General features: G+C 46.6%; 1 protein-coding gene across 2 annotated transcripts in view; it reads right to left on the reverse strand.

The window, feature by feature from the left end:
• LOC138672580 (interferon-induced GTP-binding protein Mx2-like) overlaps positions 1-15,165 on the reverse strand; it is a 44,072-nt gene extending 28,907 nt beyond the window's left edge. Inside the window, exons 1-3 of one of the 2 annotated variants that reach the window (XM_069760709.1) lie at positions 15,003-15,165; positions 580-903; positions 454-491 (exon numbers count right to left, since the gene is read on the reverse strand). In XM_069760709.1, the coding sequence (XP_069616810.1) occupies positions 454-491; positions 580-895 (354 nt within the window). In that variant the 5' untranslated portion in view covers positions 896-903; positions 15,003-15,165. Of the gene's footprint in view, positions 1-453; positions 492-579; positions 904-7,717; positions 8,234-15,002 lie in introns of those variants that run through there. The other variant, XM_069760708.1, reaches the window with a different exon arrangement.
• Between the last annotated feature and the right edge of the window lie 3,869 nt (positions 15,166-19,034).

Below are 19,034 nucleotides of genomic sequence, written 5' to 3' on the forward strand. Positions count from 1 at the left end.
ATTGCGGTGCAGAGAACCCGTCTTTGAGCCACAATACATTTCAATCGGATGTGCGTCCGAGAACGCAAATTCAGTTGTAAAGATGCACTGATGTTGGTGGCCCCTGGCTCGCTGGATGCAGTTGTCTCTGGGGCCCAAGGGTCACCCAAAGGAACCAAAGGACCACGTGTTTGAGACTCCTGCTCTAGCCAATGCAGAATGGCTTGTTTGCACTGGATTTCCTCGCCATCACATCCCTTTAAATGCTGAATAATGCCATGCTGACTATATGCCTTCTACCAAAAGAGATATATATTATAATTACTGCTGTTTTCCGAGATTTTGATCAAAGATAGGAGAGGATTTGGGGGTCAATTTCACTGAATTCAAGACACCTGGGGAGGCCAGATGCTATAATTTTGACACAATCACTATATTGTGATGAATATATAATGGATGCAGATATATACTTACTGTGACACCTTCAGACACCGATACCTCAGCAGAGGAACCTAGACAATCACAGAAAGTTCAAAATCTATTAAAATATACTCTAAGCAACAAAAATAATACATCGGGGTTGTGTAGATAATAGTTTACCTCCATTAGATATAGGGTCCTGTGATGATATCTCGGCAGCTGGTGGTAAATCCTCCATTGGTTTAATTGCTACCGGGGCTGGAGGGCTTTCGTTTTGGCATGGAGATGGTGCAGGAGATATATTCTGTGGTGAGAACGTCAGGCCGTTGGATGGCGGAGGAGCTGGTGTTGTGCTAGAGAATGAAAATGATGACACTGGCACCTCTGGCTTCAGCTGCATGAAGAGTGAGCTAGCTACCGGTTGAGTAGCAGGTAATGACCCAAAGGAGGACGGAGAGCCGATCGTAAAGACGAATCCATTTTCATTAGTCTGCATTATGTCGTCTAAAAAACAACAACAAATAAGTATCTGATTTTGGAAAGACAGTTGATGACAAAAAAACACCTTTTGTAATGGCTAAGGGTCCGTGAAGGGACCAGAATTTTGACACTTCTCTTCATTATGGTTTGTATTAACCAGATATGGACCAGCACACAAGCTCGTAAGTATGGAGATATTCATGAGGATGGTAATTCTGATCTACACAAGGATCAAACTGGTCCTTCAGAGTAATAGGGGATCCACCAGGCTCTTACATAATAATGGGACCTAAAGATCCAGCTGAAGACAACCCCATGTTACAAAGATCTATTTCTCATGAGATGACTCCGAAATAACCTAATAAACTTGATTATATGTCCTATTCATGCATTGATAATAAAAGAGAACGTGTGATGTTCCCTATGGATGGCTGGATGAATGGAGAGCCTTGTACCCGTCCGTCCTGTTGAATTTAAATTTAGCAGTGATGCAGATGTCTAAGCCACTCAATCACCTATCCAAACACCCTCATGTCGCCATAAAAAAAAGAGTAGAACCCAGAGGCTTGGGATTTATCGTTACTGTAAATGGTGGTTTCCTATTGTTAGAGCCTCTAGTGATGGGACATCATGTGGATTGGTAATAAATGGCACTCATGGGACAATACCTGTGAAGAGGTTGGCCAACAAACAAAATTGCCGTAGATACGTCAGCGATGTGTGATTTCTGGAGATCTCACCTCGAATCATGAGATCAGGAATCGTGTATCCTCCATTTAAATGGAGCTGGAGTAACACAAGCGCATTGCCATTTTACTCAACGACTATTGGGCTGATTGATGTAGCAAATTACAGATCTTCACCGAGAACGGATTACATTCAAGTATGGTGGGAATGGTGAGAGGTGAGTATTTGCAGAGTTTGGTTTTGGGTCTGTATATGTCTAGGGCTCTGGTTTGGGGTCTGTGCTTGTGATGGATGGATGGATGGATGGCTAAATTCATAGCCATGAGTCTGACCAGACGTGTCTGACCATCTTAGAAATTGCATTTTTAAATTGCAGTTTTTTAATTGCTATGAATTAGACTAGAATTCCATGGGGCATTTGACCATTCATCACTGCTGTACTTTCATCATCCTCATCACCACCTGTATCATCTAATCCATTTCTTTTGTCTACCCACAGGTATGATTCACTCAGCTTTCCTGCTCTGTCTGTCTATATGAAGTGCATATAATTCCCACCTGGTATGATTCACTCAGCTTTCCTGCTTTCTGTCTATATGAAGTGCATTTAATTCCCACATGGCATGCTTTGCTTACCCGTTATTTTCTATCCATTCGTACTTCACTCCTCTCTTGCTTCTTCCTTGCATACCTGAGTGGCCATCTACCCCACCCCCTCTTTATGACCTGGCTTAACTGTGAACATGTGCTCTGGACACACACGCCCACATCCCCTCTCTCAGCTGTAAGCCCTTAGGTGCACATAAATTCAAAGCCATGAGTCTGACCAGACGTGTCTGACCATCTTAGAAATTGCAGTTTTTTAATTGCTATGAATTAGACTAGAATTGGACTGGAATTGACTGGAAGGTAACATAGTAACATAGTTAGTAAGGCCGAAAAAAGACATTTGTCCATCCAGTTCAGCCTATATTCCATCATAATAAATACCCAGATCTACGTCCTTCTACAGAACCTAATAATTGTATGATACAATATTGTTCTGCTCCAGGAAGACATCCAGGCCTCTCTTGAACCCCTCGACTGAGTTCGCCATCACCACCTCCTCAGGCAAGCAATTCCAGATTCTCACTGCCCTAAGGAATAGAAAACCACTATAATGTTTCGGTTTCTTTTCTCTTTCACCCCCATACTACTTTATTTCTTCCTATCTCCTGTAGTCCCTCCACCCAGTAAGGAAATAGTCATTTCTTCCTCCATCCTCCCCAGCCATCTCACCTCCTCCACAGAACTGTTCCTCCACATACAATCCTTTCTCTCCAGACACACACGGCCACATCATGACCTATCCAGCTCACACCTTCTAACGCTCAGTCTGCTGCTCCTCATTGCTGGCGACATATCCCCAAATCCTGGCCCTCCTCATCACATCCCCACACTCATTTCTAATCCCCTGCCACGATCCTCTACACGTCCTCGCAACCACAGTAACCTCATACCCATTCATCCAGGCCCCACTCCCCCAATTTCCCTATCTGGAGCACTATGGAACGCACGCTCTGTCTGCAATAAACTTTCATTTATCCATGACCTCTTTATCAATAACAAACTCTCCTTCCTCGGGATCACTGAAACCTGGCTCACCCCTTCTGACACAGCCTCCCCTGCGGCACTCTCTTACGGTGGCTTCCACCTTTCTCACACACCCTGCCCCAGCAGCAAGCATGGCGGAGGAGTTGGTTTTCTCCTGTCAGATAACTGCTCCTTCACCCCAATCCCACTGCGACCCTCTGATACCCTCCCTTCCTTTGAGGTGCACTCTGTGCGCATCTACTCCCCCTCCAACCTCCAACTGGCTGTCATCTACCGTCCCCCAGGGCCAGCTACCACCTTCTTTGACCACTTCACCACCTGGCTACTCCATTTCCTCGCCGCTGACATCCCCACTATCATCATGGGCGACTTCAACATCCCCATTGACACTTCCCTCTCAGCTGCCACTAAACTTCTATCCCTCACTTCCTCCTTTGGCCTCACTCAATGGTCTTCTACAGCCACCCACAAAGATGGTCACACACTGGACCTCATTTTCACCCGCCTCTGCTCCCTATCTAACCTCTCAAACTCACCTCTTCCTCTTTCTGACCACAACCTACTTACATTCTCTTCCCTTTCCACTCCTTGTCTACAACCCCCACCCCACAAACTCTCACACCCTCGCAGAAATCTTAAACACCTTGATCTTCACTCACTCTCTGAATCCCTCCTCCCTCTCACAGACATAAGCTCCCTACACAATGCGGATGATGCTGCCGCTCTATATAACACCACAATAGCTGCAGCTTTGGAATCTCTTGCCCCTCTCACACATACCAAAGCTCGCAAAATCAACAGACAACCCTGGCACACCAGCATGACCAAAGAACTGAGGCGAGCTTCCAGAGCTGCTGAGCGCAGATGGAAAAGATCCCACTCCATCGAGCACTTCATCGCATTCAAACAGTCCCTCACTACTTTCAAAACCACGCTCGCCACAGCAAAACAAACCTACTTCTCATCTCTCATATCCTCCCTGTCTCACAACCCCAAACAGTTATTCAACACCTTCAACTCTCTCCTCCGTCCCCCAGCACCTCCTCCCTCCCCACTCATCTCAGCTGAAGACTTTGCCTCATTTTTCAAGCAGAAAATTGAGAACATCAGAGACAGTTTTAGTAAACAACCCCCAGAACCCTTCCTCCCAACTACCCAGCCCTCCACCTCCAAAACCAACTTCTCCACCATTACAGAAGACGGACTCTCCACTCTACTCTCAAGATCGCATCTCACCACCTGTGCACTTGACCCACTCCCATCTCACTTCATCCCAAACCTCACCACAGTCTTCATCCCAACCCTAACCCATCTCTTCAACCTATCACTAACAACTGGCATTTTCCCCTCAAGCTTTAAACATGCCTCAATCACACCTATCCTCAAAAAGCCCTCTCTTGACCCATCCTCTGTATCTAGCTATCGCCCTATATCACTTCTCCCCTTTGCCTCAAAACTACTGGAACATGTCCATCTTGAACTGTCCTCCCATCTATCTTCCTCCTCCTTCTTCGACCGCTTTCAATCAGGCTTCCGGTCACACCACTCCACTGAAACTGCCCTAACTAAGGTCACCAATGACCTATTAACCGCCAAGAGCAAGCGACATTACTCTGTCCTCCTCCTCCTGGACCTGTCCTCTGCCTTCGACACAGTGGACCATTCCCTGCTGCTGCAGACCCTCTCATCCCTTGGAATCACAGAATTGGCCCTATCCTGGATCTCATCATACCTAACTGACCGTACATTCAGCGTCTCCCACTCACACACCACCTCCTCACCTCGCCCCCTATCTGTCAGAGTCCCGCAAGGTTCAGTTCTAGGACCCCTGCTCTTCTCCATTTACACCTTTGGCCTGGGCCAGCTCATAGAATCTCACGGCTTTCAGTATCATCTCTATGCTGACGACACACAGATCTACATCTCTGGACCAGATATCACCTCCCTACTAACCAGAATCCCTCAATGTCTGTCTGCTATTTCATCCTTCTTCTCCACTAGATTTCTAAAACTTAACATGGACAAAACAGAATTCATCATCTTTCCCCCATCTCACACGACCTCCCCAACGAACCTATCCATTACAGTAAATGGCTGCCCACTCTCCCCAGTCCCACAAGCCCGCTGTCTTGGGGTAATCCTTGCCACTGATCTCTCCTTTAAACCACATATCTAAACCCTTTCCACTTCCTGCCGCCTCCAACTCAAAAATATTTCACGGATCCGCACATTCCTAAACCAAGAATCTGCAAAGACCCTAGTCCATGCCCTCATCATCTCCCGCCTTGACTACTGTAACCTCCTGCTCTGTGGCCTCCCCTCTAACACTCTTGCACCCCTCCAATCAATTCTAAACTCTGCTGCCCGACTAATCCACCTGTCCCCCCGCTATTCCCCGGCGTCTCCCCTCTGTCAATCCCTGCACTGGCTCCCCATCACCCAGAGGCTCCAGTACAAAAGCCTAACCATGACATACAAAGCCATCCACAACCTGTCTCCTCCATACATCTGTGACCTCGTCTCCCGGTACTTTCCTGCACGCAACCTCCGATCCTCACAAGATCTCCTTCTCTACTCCCCTATTATCTCCTCTTCCCACAATCGCATACAAGATTTCTCTCATGCATCCCCCCTACTCTGGAATTCTCTACCACAACATATCAGACTCTCGCCTACCATCGAAACCTTCAAAAAGAACCTGAAGACCCACCTCTTCCGACAAGCCTACAACCTGCAGTAACCACCGATTGACCAAACCGCTGCACGGCCAGCTCTACCCTCGCCTACTGTATTCTCACCCATCCCCTGTAGATTGTGAGCCCTCGCGGGCAGGGTCCTCTCTCCTCCTGTACCAGTTGTGACTTGTATTGTTCAAGATTATTGTACTTGTTTTATTATGTATACCCCTCCTCACATGTAAAGCGCCATGGAATAAATGGCGCTATAATAATAAATAATAATAATAATAAAGTGTAACCCGGGAACGAGGAGGGTAAGTATGTAGTCTTGTCCGGGCTCTTAATTAAATCAGGGGTCTTCTTTATGAGCCATGCCATTTTTTTGTCATCTGCTGGTCATGTATCACAACTGAAGAGCTCTCCAAGTTGGACAAGTTGGATGAAGCACCTCACATGTTTCGGGAACTTTTATTTCTTTCTTTCACAGACAGTACCATCTGTGACCATGGGTGGTGTCTGGTATTACAGATTAGCTGCACGCACTTCAATGGGGCTGAGTTACAATACCAGACACAATCTAGGTTTACAGTTAGCGCAATTCGGAAAGAAAGCAGCTGTGTTTTTTGGACATGCCTTTTACAGCCCAAGGTAATCCACAATCTAAAAGGATTAAAGAAAGACTAAAGTGTCATAGCAAAGAGATTGATGTGTCATGAACCTGTTTTTGGTACCACATCGAGGATAGCTTCTCAAAGATTGCACTTTTGCCTAACCTTCTGCCACCAATCCAACTGTAGAGCTGACCCCAAGAGGCCTGAGCCTGATCAATACCATTCTAAAAATCCATATTCAGAACTTCTAGCATCCCACTTTCTAGGATATTGACTTAAAGAGGTTGTCCCCTACTTTATCATTGATGTTGGTGGCCGTAAATTCTCATTTGTGGAGCTTCTCTGTTTTCTGGTAGTGGCTGCGGCACCGCCTCTTTTTCAAATCAATAGGAGGTGGCTGTGCAGTACCCAGCCGCGGCCACTATCAGAAGACGGCCAGCTGCGCAAGTGAGCATTTATGGCTGGCGGCCGCCAACAGCCGATCGGCAGGAGTGCCGGGTGTCGGACCCCAAAAAATCAGATATTGCTGCCCTATCCTAAGGATAAGTGATCACTGGTAAAGTAATGGACAATGTCTTTAGCCATTGTTAGGCATATCTTTGGCATCCTCCTTCTTCGGCATATTTGGCTTCTTTGAAAACAGTGTACTGCAGAGTGAGCTCCCACGTAGTGGGAACGCTTATGTGTTCACCTACAAACTGTGTATCATCTCCAACAGTGCTCATTGAAAAGCCAACAGATGCCTCCACCAAAGGTACACGATACTTGGGCCCGTTCTTCAACAAGGGCAACGGCCCATGACTAGGGTGATAACTAAGAGCCACATACTTACGGTACATCCTGGCTGTCCATGTCAGCTGCAGTCTACATGTCCTATGTTTTTCAAACTGTTCGTCATATCTGTATCAATGGGATGCCCCATATATTTTGCAGGCACACTGTATCACGTCATCATAGAAGAAATTGTGCAGATCTTTGCACTTGGAATCATTTGCACAAAGTACTAGCAAGTATTGAAAAACCATGCAACTAGCTTCCTATTGCATGTGGTATCTGTTTTACCTCGTCCATGTGAGTGTCTCTGGAACACCTGAATAGTCTGTCCCACATGTGTTCAGGGCCATTATTAAGGACTACAGAACAATTTTTGGGTTCATGGATGACTAGGAGGAATTCTGGAGCTTACAACTTATTGATTATCCTGTCAGACATCTTCAGTGCTAGGTGACCCTATCCTTTACCCTTAAACATTTCTCCAGTCACACTCACCCATTAGAAGTTCAGACGGTGATCCTGATGCTGAGTGAGCTCCGGTTGTACCAGACCCACAATGCTGGCTGGCACTTTCCACAGTGCTGGGGCTGAAAGCCATAGGGGCACGCACATAATATTCAGCCCCAGAGACCCAAGACTGAGGAGATTTAGATCTGGTACGGGAAGGTCCATGTGGAGATCTATTCTGCCGTCTCTGATGTGGGGATTTTGTTTTCCGCCCATGAGTCGGGGATCTGTATTGATGTCTGTGAGGCGGGGACCTTGGCGGTGTAGACTTTGGCTCAGTGCAGCTGCTGCTGGAGGCCAAATCAGGTGAAGTGGATGCCGGCATAGGACGATCCTCACGGAGTCTGCCAAAGTAGCGAAAAGGAGGTTTGGAAGAGCTATGGTGCAGTGACCTGTCCTGTGTATGAGGCCGTTGTGGTGTTGGTGACCTGTAGTTGATGCCTGGCCTTCCAATGCTGTTATCGTCATAAGGGTGGGGTCTTTTTTTGCAAATCATGCGGCTTCTTTCCTCCAGACTCTCTCTTGACTCTGGATCACCAGTGCCATACCGGTGGGGTCTTTTGTTGTAATATCTGTGGCTTTTCTCTTCAGGACTCTCTCTGGACCCCTGATTATGAGTGTCATATGGATTGAGTCTATTGTAATATCTGTTGCTTCTCTCCTCCGGACTCTCCCTGTGCCCCTGATCACCAGGACCATGTGAGTGTGATCTATTGTTGTAATACCTGCGGCTTCTCTCCTCCGGACTCTCCCTGGGCCCCTGATCACCAGGACCATGTGAGTGTGATCTATTGTTGTAATACCTGCGGCTTCTCTCCTCCGGACTCTCTCTGTGCCCCTGATCACCAGGACCATGTGAGTGTGATCTATTGTTGTAATACCTGCGGCTTCTCTCCTCCGGACTCTCCCTGGGACCATGATCACCAGGACCATGTGAGTGTGATCTATTGTTGTAATACCTGCGGCTTCTCTCCTCCGGACTCTCCCTGTGCCCCTGATCACCAGGACCATGTGAGTGTAATCTATTGTTGTAATACCTGCGGCTTCTCTCCTCCGGACTCTCCCTGGGCCCCAGATCACCAGGACCATGTGAGTGTGGACTTTTGTTGTAATACCTTCGGCTTCTCTCCTCTACACACTCCCTGGAATTCAGATCACCAGGACCATATGAGTGTGATCTTTTGTTGTAATACCTGTGGCTTCTCTTCTCCAAACAATCATCCGGCTCCAGATTATCAGTACCTTTTGAGTGTGGTCTATTGTGACTATATCTGCGGCTTCTCTCCTCTGGAAGTTCCCCTGGCTCCAGATTACCAGGACTGTATGAGTGGGGTCTATTGTCGCAATAATTGTTGTTTCTCTCCTCTGGAATTTCCCCTGGCTCCAGTTGGTGCTGGTTTTGGTCATCACTGGGAGAAGCTGGATATTGATATTGGCTGCAGGCATTGGGCTCAATGGCAGTGGCATTCCGGCAGGCATGGTCTGTTTCTTCTGCTCTGCTGTGGGTGGCACTTGAACTTGTGCTCCTTTGTCTCCTGGAGGACCTCTTCTTTTGGGCCTTTTGGGAAGAACTGGAGCTGTGGTGTACTGATGAATGTGGCTTACTTGTTGTCCCGATGGTGCTAGACTTGACATATATGGAGTCGTCTTCAGGGTGGTTGTTAGTTGCAGGAGGTTTTTTGCCATGAGACAGCTGGGACGTAAGCCAATCCATGAATCCTCCTTCTGCCTGCAGGCGAATCTAGGCCATCCTCTGCTCCATTTCCACAGAATCACTGCTGCAGGTGAGAGATGTGAGGATAGTCACTGATGTTAAGGTATTAGCAACGTGCGGACTAGGGCGGAATGGCAAACAAACCCCCACAACACATGTACCCCTGTGAAGAATATTGGAGATATAATTTCATGTCAATCATTTGTATCCTAGTTGGCATGGGATTATAAAACCTCCTTCCGATGTGCAGTTGTAACAGGACACCTAACTCACACCTCGAGACAGCTAAGCTCAGAACAAAAGGCTTGCTTGAAAAATAGATACCATGCAGTCTAACTGCTTTTTTGAGTCAGCCATGATTTTATAAGGAGAATATGGACTTATCCTACATCCCGGTCACACACCGGTTACATTTTTGAGATCTCTGGACCAAACCGAACACCTTCCAAGGTCTCGATCCGTTCTAACACCACAAGGTAGGGAGATATATAGAATGGCTAGTAAGACCCAGGCATCAAAGCAGTGTTTGGTCTGAACATATAGCAGGTGCCTGGCTGGATGTGATGGCGCCAAAACCGCATCCCTAGAATTGTCCGTTAAGGAGTTATGACCCATCTTCGATTTTGGAGTTTTTAGCTGCTAAAATCAAGGGTAGGTGATTTCAGTTCAGCCCAGGGGGCAGGAGGGGAGTGACCCAAAGGGATAAAGACTAGTGTAAGGCCATGTGGGCTACCTGTCTGGTATGTTTGCTGTTAACTTCAATAGTGGGGGCCACATTGAGTAACGTGCTGTGAAGGAATGAGGAACTAGCTGGCAGCTCATGCCCCCTGTGGCCCAGGGCACACATGGCCTAACATCAAACCGGTAATTGATATGATCCATCTGCTTATCTTTTATCCTACCACTATTGCATTTGCATAGTCCATAGTCCATTGTGTATATAGCGTATTCTCTAGTGTACTCTTAAGGCGATTAAGTATATAATTTAACCTTGGGCTGTTCTTTTATCTCGATCCATGAATCCACATGTCTGTTTCTCATTTTAGCTTTTCATGCTACTAGGGCTGGTTTCTGGTGCAATATAATTCCGTTAATGGATCGAGCTTATATCTAACAAGGAACTGGTGGCAGTCCTTGTTTCACTGGTGCTAGTGAAAGGGGCCTCTCAGCCTGCCAGGGTTGTGAGCGAGTAAGGTGCCACATCAGTGACTGTGTGGACCACATCCTCTCACTCTTCGTGCCTCCATTGGAACGTGTGGACAGGGGATATCTGTGCAAAACTGTGCCAAGCTAACCTTACATGTCTCCAGGTGGTGCAGAACATCACATTGGTGAAAGTGGGGAAGCAGCACTACGTGATCCTTTTGATGTAATAGTGACGTCAGGCTGGGTGGCGAAGTGTGGGTTCATCACACCCCTCATAACACAACCAAAGCCTATTGGCATGAGAAATAATATTAAACAGTATAATTTTCGCCTCCAGATGACCTGATCTGGATACCACCGTCAGTCATGGTTCTCATTGCCTCTATTCAGTGGTTAATGTCTGCTTCAAAATCGGTGGACAGTTGTGGCTATGTTTTTCTTAGCCTAACAGCCCCTTTAAACTGTTCTCGCCCTATGATGTGCTATTACGTGATAGAGCGGGTTTGATTATATGACGAGGGCATAGGACATGAGACGGCGCCATAAATGGCAGACATCGGCTGTTTTACACAGCATCTGTCTTCAACAGCAACCATTACTCTTAACCCAAATTTAATACGTGCATACCGGAAGGCGTACAGTTCCACATGCCAATGCCCTGCCCCCTGGAATGCAATCAATGGTAGCCTGGGGTCTACTTAAGTTTCACATGCCCGGCATGATGTTGCTCCTATCAAGATTAATCTGTTGCTGCAGGATATAGTACAAGCGACTGAACGAATGCAGAATCAAGTCCCCTATAGGGACTAAAAAATACTGTTAAAAAGAAAACGTTTTTAAAAACATAAAAAAACAAACATTTGAATCACTTGTTTTTTCCGTATTAAAAAAAAAAAAATAAACATGTGGTTTTGCTTTATCCAATAAACGCCAATCTATCAAAATAAATAATTACATTAATTAAAAATAAACAAAAAAAGAAATAGGAAGCAATCAAAATGATACCTACCCCAAAATGGTATCAATAAAAATGACAGTTAAGGGCGAAAAATAGAAGATCTCACACAATTCCATAAATTAAGTAAATTAGGTCATTGTCGGGACTGTAAGATGCTGCATTCTTCCGGATACAGGAAAATTATGCAGCATCAAAAACTCACCAAAAAACTCATCGTGAGCACACAGCCTAAATAAAAAGAAAATATATTGAATCGTTGTAATTGTACAGACCTGGTAGCATCCTGTTATCAGGTCATTTTTTACAGCACAATTAACGCCATAAAGCCCCAAAAAATTGAGAAACACCTATTTTTTTTTATTTTTTGAAACCTCACCACAGTTGGATTTTTTTCTCGTTTTCCAGTAAGTCACATGGTAAAATTAATGGTGTCATTCAAAACCTCAATTTGTCCTGTAAAATACAAGCCTTTGTATGGCTCTAGAGAAGGAAAAAATAATAAAAAAACAAATGTTATGGCTTCTGGAAGAATAGGAGGAAAAGACGAAAACACAAAAAATGTACCGTAATTGGCTTCATCCTTAAAGGGAATCCGTCAGTAGGATCAACCCTCCTAATCCGTTTATGCAGGTTATAGGAAATTGAATAAAATGACACCTTGATATCTGTGATCAGATGTCTTATTACAGAAAAATTCTCATTTTCCTTAATATGTAAATGAGGTGTTCAGATCTATGGGCCGGACATAGATCTCTCCCAGAAGCACTGAAGAATGAAGACGCAAATCAAATCAAAAGTCAGAGGAATGAAGTGAGCCATAGGAAGGACCTTGCGGGAAACTGAGGGAGAAAGCGAGCCATGGGGAGGATCAGGTGGGGAGCTGAGAGAGGAAATGAGCCATGAGGAGTATTGGGTGAGGAAGCAAATGAGCTATGGGTAGGAACGCTTATTGAGGAAAGAGAAGAAACAAGCCATGGGGAGGAGCAGGTAGAAAGCAAAGAGAGGAAGCAAGCCATGGGGAAGACCAGGTGTGGAGCTGAGGGAGGAAGCGAGTTATGAGAAGAACATAGTGGGGGCTGATGGAGGAAACAAGCCTTGGGGAGTACTGGATGAGAGGCTGAGGGAGGAAGTGATCCATGGGGAGGACGTGGTGGGGATTGGAGGCAGGAAGTGAGCCATGGGAAAGACATGGTGAGGGCCTGAGGGAGAAAGCAAGACATTGGTAAGACTAGGTGAAGGGCTGAGGGTGATTGCAAGCAATGGGGAGGAGCAGGTTGGGATGTGATGGAGGAAGTGAGAAAAGGGGAGGAACTTGTACAAAGCTAAGGAAGGAAGAGCATCAAAGGGGCTGAGGGAGAAAGCAAGCCATGGGGAAGATATGGTAAGGGTCTAAGGGAGGAAACTAGCCATGGGGGGGATTTGAGGGAAGAAGTGAGCCAAGGGGAGAACTTTGTGAGGAGCTGAAGGAGGAAGCAAGCCATGGTGAGGGCTGGGTGGGGATCTGAGAGAGGATGCAAGCAAAAGGGAGGAACTTGTGGGAAGTTGAGAAAGGAAGAGAGCAATTGGAAGGACATGATGGAGGCTGAGGGAGGAAGCGAACCATGGAGAGGATCTGGTGAGTATCTCAGGATAGAAGCAAGCCAAGCGGAGGGGTGGGGGATCTGAGGGAGCAAGCAAGCCATGGGGAGGGGTGGGTGGGGGATCTGAGGGAGAAAGCAAGCCATGGGGAGGGGTGGGTGGGGGATCTTAGGGAGCAAGCAAGCCATGGGAAGGGTGGGTGGGAGATCTGAGGGAGCAAGCAAGCCATGGGGAGGGGTGGGAGGGAGGGAGGAAGCAAGACATGGGGAGGGGTGGGAGGGAGGGAGGAAGCAAGCCATGGGGAGAGAGGGAGGAAGCAAAAAATTGGGAGGGGGGGGAGGGAGGGAGGAAGCAAGCCATGGGGAGGGGTGGGAGGGAGGAAGCAAGCCATGGGGAGGGGTGAGGGTTAGGGGTGGGAGGGAGCAAGCAAGCCATGGGGAGGGGTGGGAGGAAGGAAGTAAGCCATGGGGAGGGGTGAGTGGGAGATCGGAGGGAGCAAGCAAGCCATGGGGAGGGGTGGGTGCTAGATCGGAGGGAGCAAGCAAGCCATGGGGAGGGGTGGGAGGGAGGAAGCAAGCCATGGGGAGGGAGGAAGCAAGCCATGGGGAGGGGTGGGAGGGAGGAAGCAAGCCATGGGGAGGGGTGGGAGGGAGGAAGCCATGGGGAGGGGTGGGTGGGAGATCTGAGGGAGGAAGCAAGCCATGGGGAGGGAGGAAGCAAGCCATGGGGAGGGGTGGGAGGGAGGAAGCAAGCCATGGGGAGGGGTGGGAGGGAGGAAGCAAGCCATGGGGAGGGGTGGGAGGGAGCAAGCAAGCCATGGGGAGGGGTGGGGGTTAGTAGTGGGAGGGAGCAAGCAAGCCATGGGGAGGGGTGGGAGGGAGGAAGCAAGCCATGGGGAGGGGTGGGAGGGAGGAAGCCATGGGGAGGGGTGGGTGGGAGATCTGAGGGAGGAAGCAAGCCATGGGGAGGGGTGGGAGGGAGGAAGCAAGCCATGGGGAGGGGTGGGAGGGAGCAAGCAAGCCATGGGGAGGGGTGGGAGGGAGCAAGCAAGCCATGGGGAGGGGTGGGAGGGAGCAAGCAAGCCATGGGGAGGGGTGGGGGTTAGTAGTGGGAGGGAGCAAGCAAGCCATGGGGAGGGGTGGGTGGGAGAGAGCAAGCAAGCCATGGGGAGGGGTGGGGGTTAGTAGTGGGAGGGAGCAAGCCATGGGGAGGGGTGGGAGGGAGCAAGCCATGGGGAGGGGAGGGAGCAAGCCATGGGGAGGGGTGGGAGGGAGCAAGCCATGGGGAGGGGTGGGAGGGAGCAAGCCATGGGGAGGGGTGGGAGGGAGCAAGCCATGGGGAGGGGAGGGAGCAAGCCATGGGGAGGGGTGGGAGGGAGCAAGCCATGGGGAGGGGTGGGAGGGAGCAAGCCATGGGGAGGGGTGGGAGGGAGCAAGCCATGGGGAGGGGTGGGAGGGAGCAAGCCATGGGGAGGGGTGGGAGGGAGCAAGCCATGGGGAGGGGTGGGAGGGAGCAAGCCATGGGGAGGGGTGGGAGGGAGATCGGAGGGAGCAAGCCATGCAGAGAGCAGGAGACAGGTGATGTTTGTAAAATAAATAGGATGTGAATAGAATTTTCCTTCCAGGAAATTCAAGCGAATCTGATGAATCACATGTTATCAGAATATCTCAGCTCTCCTGAGCATCTATTGCTACATATAAGACATTCGCATATGAGCAGAGTGTGGAAGGGCAGGGGAAAGCTGAGTGCAAATGAAACTGAGCATTAGTCAAAAGGCTGCACTTACTGATATAAAGACAGGTTGTATAGTTTGCTGCCCCTAATTGCTGCCCAATGTATTATGTCCTGGGGTGGTACAGGGAGGTGCGGGCACTTACCGGTATGAAGAGCTCGGTGTCTCCCGTAGACTGGAGATCTGCACAGTATCTGGGGTTATATTCTCCTCTCCATCTGCAGAGATTCAATTCATAATAAACGAAACTGAAACTGTGACTAATCCCTCTTAACCCCTTCTCTGCCGCCTCTGTGCCCTGAAGTGACGTCTTGGATTCACACATTAGTCACAGCTTTTCCTCAGGGTACATTTATATGACGCTTTTGTTTCAACCAAAAACCATTTAAAAATATCTCATGAACTGTTACAAATCCTGTAAAACATACGAGTTTCAGATGGAAAAGTGACGCCACAGAAAATGTTGGTAACTTACTGTACAACAAAGATTACTTTAGACTGAGGACATTTGAGAGGTTTTTTTCTGAAGTATCATGTACATGTAGCATTGGGACACTTCAGCTTTGTTACGGTTTATTAGACTATGGCTCAATGTGAAGTGAGATTTGACATTATCTAATATATAATTGCCTAGAATACTACTTCCTGCAATTTGTGCCAACTTCCTGTCCGGAGCTAATGTCCGGAGCTAATGTCCGGAGCTAATGTCCGGAGCTAATGTCCGGAGCTAAATGTCCGGAGATAAGTGACGTCAACAGTGTCCAGTGTCTGATTGGTTGCCGCCTGCTGCGAGCGACCAATCAGAAACGTGCCGTACTGTGACACACTCCGCCCGCCATTTTGGTGTGATTTTTGAATTTTTACCTCACAGCAAGTTTCTACTGCGTGGAGGCGGGCCCAGTGACGTTGCTCTTCAAGCTCCTGCCGAATTTCGTCAAAAAAATGATAATACCATTTACCAAAACTATATATATTTAGTTGTGAAGTGGTTCAGTGACATTTTCACACCAATTTTGAACTTTTGTTTGGTGTTTTCTCCATATACTGCCTATTATTCACTGACTGTTATACTGAGAGACTGCCGTTTATTAACCTCTTCTTTACCACATTGGGTATATTGCTCTATTATTTGCCACATAAGGACATTGTCCATTATTGCCCAGCAATTTCTCTGCAATATAAACTGCCTATTTATTAATATCTGCATTCCTGCAAAGAACTATTGCCTATTATTAACTGGCTATTTTCCTACTACCTGACACTGCCTCTTATTAACCTGTTGTTTGCCACCACCACGCTTAAAGCTGTTTAGCTTTGCCAACATGAGCTCTAATAGTAAGGATACTAATGACACAGAGCCCAAAGCTGCTGATGGCGCACGTAAGATTAGGTCTGATAATAAGTATACCAATGACGCACAGCGAAAAGACACCGATGCCGCATGTAAGCGCAAACAGCGTGCTAACAAGAGTACAGAGGATAGATGCAAGCGCATGGACACTGTTAAGTATACTAATGACACAGAGTCCAAAGCTTCTGATGGCGCACGTAACATCAGGTCTGATATAAAGTAACATAGTAACATAGTTAGTAAGGCCGAAAAAAGACATTTGTCCATCCAGTTCAGCCTATATTCCGTCATAATAAATCCCCAGATCTACGTCCTTTTACAGAACCTAATAATTGTATGATACAATATTGTTCTGCTCCAGGAAGACATCCAGGCCTCTCTTGAACCCCTCGACTGAGTTCGCCATCACCACCTCCTCAGGCAAGCAATTCCAGATTCTCACTGCCCTAACAGTAAAGAATCCTCTTCTATGTTGGTGGAAAAACCTTCTCTCCTCCAGACGCAAAGAATGCCCCCTTGTGCCCGTCACCTTCCTTGGTAGAAACAGATCCTCAGCGAGATATTTGTATTGTCCCCTTATATACTTATACATGGTTATTAGATCGCCCCTCAGTCGTCTTTTTTCTAGACTAAATAATCCTAATTTCGCTAATCTATCTGGGTATTGTAGTTCTCCCATCCCCTTTATTAATTTTGTTGCCCTCCTTTGTACTCTCTCTAGTTCCATTATATCCTTCCTGAGCACCGGTGCCCAAAACTGGACACAGTACTCCATGTGCGGTCTAACTAGGGATTTGTACAGAGGCAGTATAATGCTCTCATCATGTGTATCCAGACCTCTTTTAATGCACCCCATGATCCTGTTTGCCTTGGCAGCTGCTGCCTGGCACTGGCTGCTCCAGGTAAGTTTATCATTAACTAGGATCCCCAAGTCCTTCTCCCTGTCAGATTTACCCAGTGGTTTCCCGTTCAGTGTGTAATGGTGATATTGATTCCTTCTTCCCATGTGTATAACCTTACATTTATCATTGTTAAACCTCATCTGCCACCTTTCAGCCCAAGTTTCCAACTTATCCAGATCCATCTGTAGCAGAATACTATCTTCTCTTGTATTAACTGCTTTACATAGTTTTGTATCATCTGCAAATATCGATATTTTACTGTGTAAACCTTCTACCAGATCATTAATGAATATGTTGAAGAGAACAGGTCCCAATACTGACCCCTGCGGTACCCCACTGGTCACAGCGACCCAGTTAGAGACTATACCATTTATAACCACCCTCTGCTTTCTATCACTAAGCCAGTTACTAACCCATTTACACACATTTTCCCCCAGACCAAGCATTCTCATTTTGTGTACCAACCTCTTGTGCGGCACGGTATCAAACGCTTTCGAAAAATCGAGATATACCACGTCCAATGACTCACCGTGGTCCAGCCTATAGCTTACCTCTTCATAAAAATTGATTAGATTGGTTTGACAGGAGCGATTTCTCATAAACCCATGCTGATATGGAGTTAAACAGTTATTCTCATTGAGATAATCCAGAATAACATCCCTCAGAAACCCTTCAAATATTTTACCAACAATAGAGGTTAGACTTACTGGCCTATAATTTCCAGGTTCACTTTTAGAGCCCTTTTTGAATATTGGCACCACATTTGCTATGCGCCAGTCCTGCGGAACAGACCCTGTCGCTATAGAGTCCCTAAAAATAAGAAATAATGGTTTATCTATTACATTACTTAGTTCCCTTAGTACTCGTGGGTGTATGCCATCCGGACCCGGAGATTTATCTATTTTAATCTTATTTAGCCGGTTTCGCACCTCTTCTTGGGTTAGATTGGTGACCCTTAATATAGGGTTTTCATTGTTTCTTGGGATTTCACCTAGCATTTCATTTTCCACCGTGAATACCGTGGAGAAGAAGGTGTTTAATATGTTAGCTTTTTCCTCGTCATCTACAACCATTCTTTCCTCACTATTTTTTAAGGGGCCTACATTTTCAGTTTTGATTCTTTTACTATTGATATAGTTGAAGAACAGTTTGGGATTAGTTTTACTCTCCTTAGCAATGTGCTTCTCTGTTTCCTTTTTGGCAGCTTTAATTAGTTTTTTAGATAAAGTATTTTTCTCCCTATAGTTTTTTAGAGCTTCAATGGTGCCATCCTGCTTTAGTAGTGCAAATGCTTTCTTTTTACTGTTAATTGCCTGTCTTACTTCTTTGTTTAGCCACATTGGGTTTTTCCTATTTCTAGTCCTTTTATTCCCACAAGGTATAAACCGCTTACACTGCCTATTTAGGATGTTCTTAAACATTTCCCATTTATTATCTGTATTCTCATTTCTGAGGATATTGTCCCAGTCTACCAGATTAAGGGCATCTCTAAGCTGGTCAAACTTTGCCTTCCTAAAGTTCAGTGTTTTTGTGACTCCCTGACAAGTCCCCCTAGTGAAAGACAGGTGAAACTGTACAATATTGTGGTCGCTATTTCCTAGATGCCCAACCACCTGCAGATTTGTTATTCTGTCAGGTCTATTAGATAGTATTAGGTCTAAAAGTGCTGCTCCTCTGGTTGGATTCTGCACCAATTGTGAAAGATAATTTTTCTTGGTTATTAGCAGAAACCTGTTGCCTTTATGGGTTTCACAGGTTTCTGTTTCCCAGTTAATATCCGGGTAGTTAAAGTCCCCCATAACCAGGACCTCATTATGGGTTGCAGCTTCATCTATCTGCTTTAGAAGTAGACTTTCCATGCTTTCTGTTATATTTGGGGGTTTGTAACAGACCCCAATGAGAATTTTGTTACCATTTTTCCCTC

This window comes from Ranitomeya imitator, chromosome 3 (genome assembly GCF_032444005.1).
Source record: "Ranitomeya imitator isolate aRanImi1 chromosome 3, aRanImi1.pri, whole genome shotgun sequence".
Classification (NCBI taxonomy): Eukaryota; Metazoa; Chordata; class Amphibia; order Anura; family Dendrobatidae; genus Ranitomeya; species Ranitomeya imitator.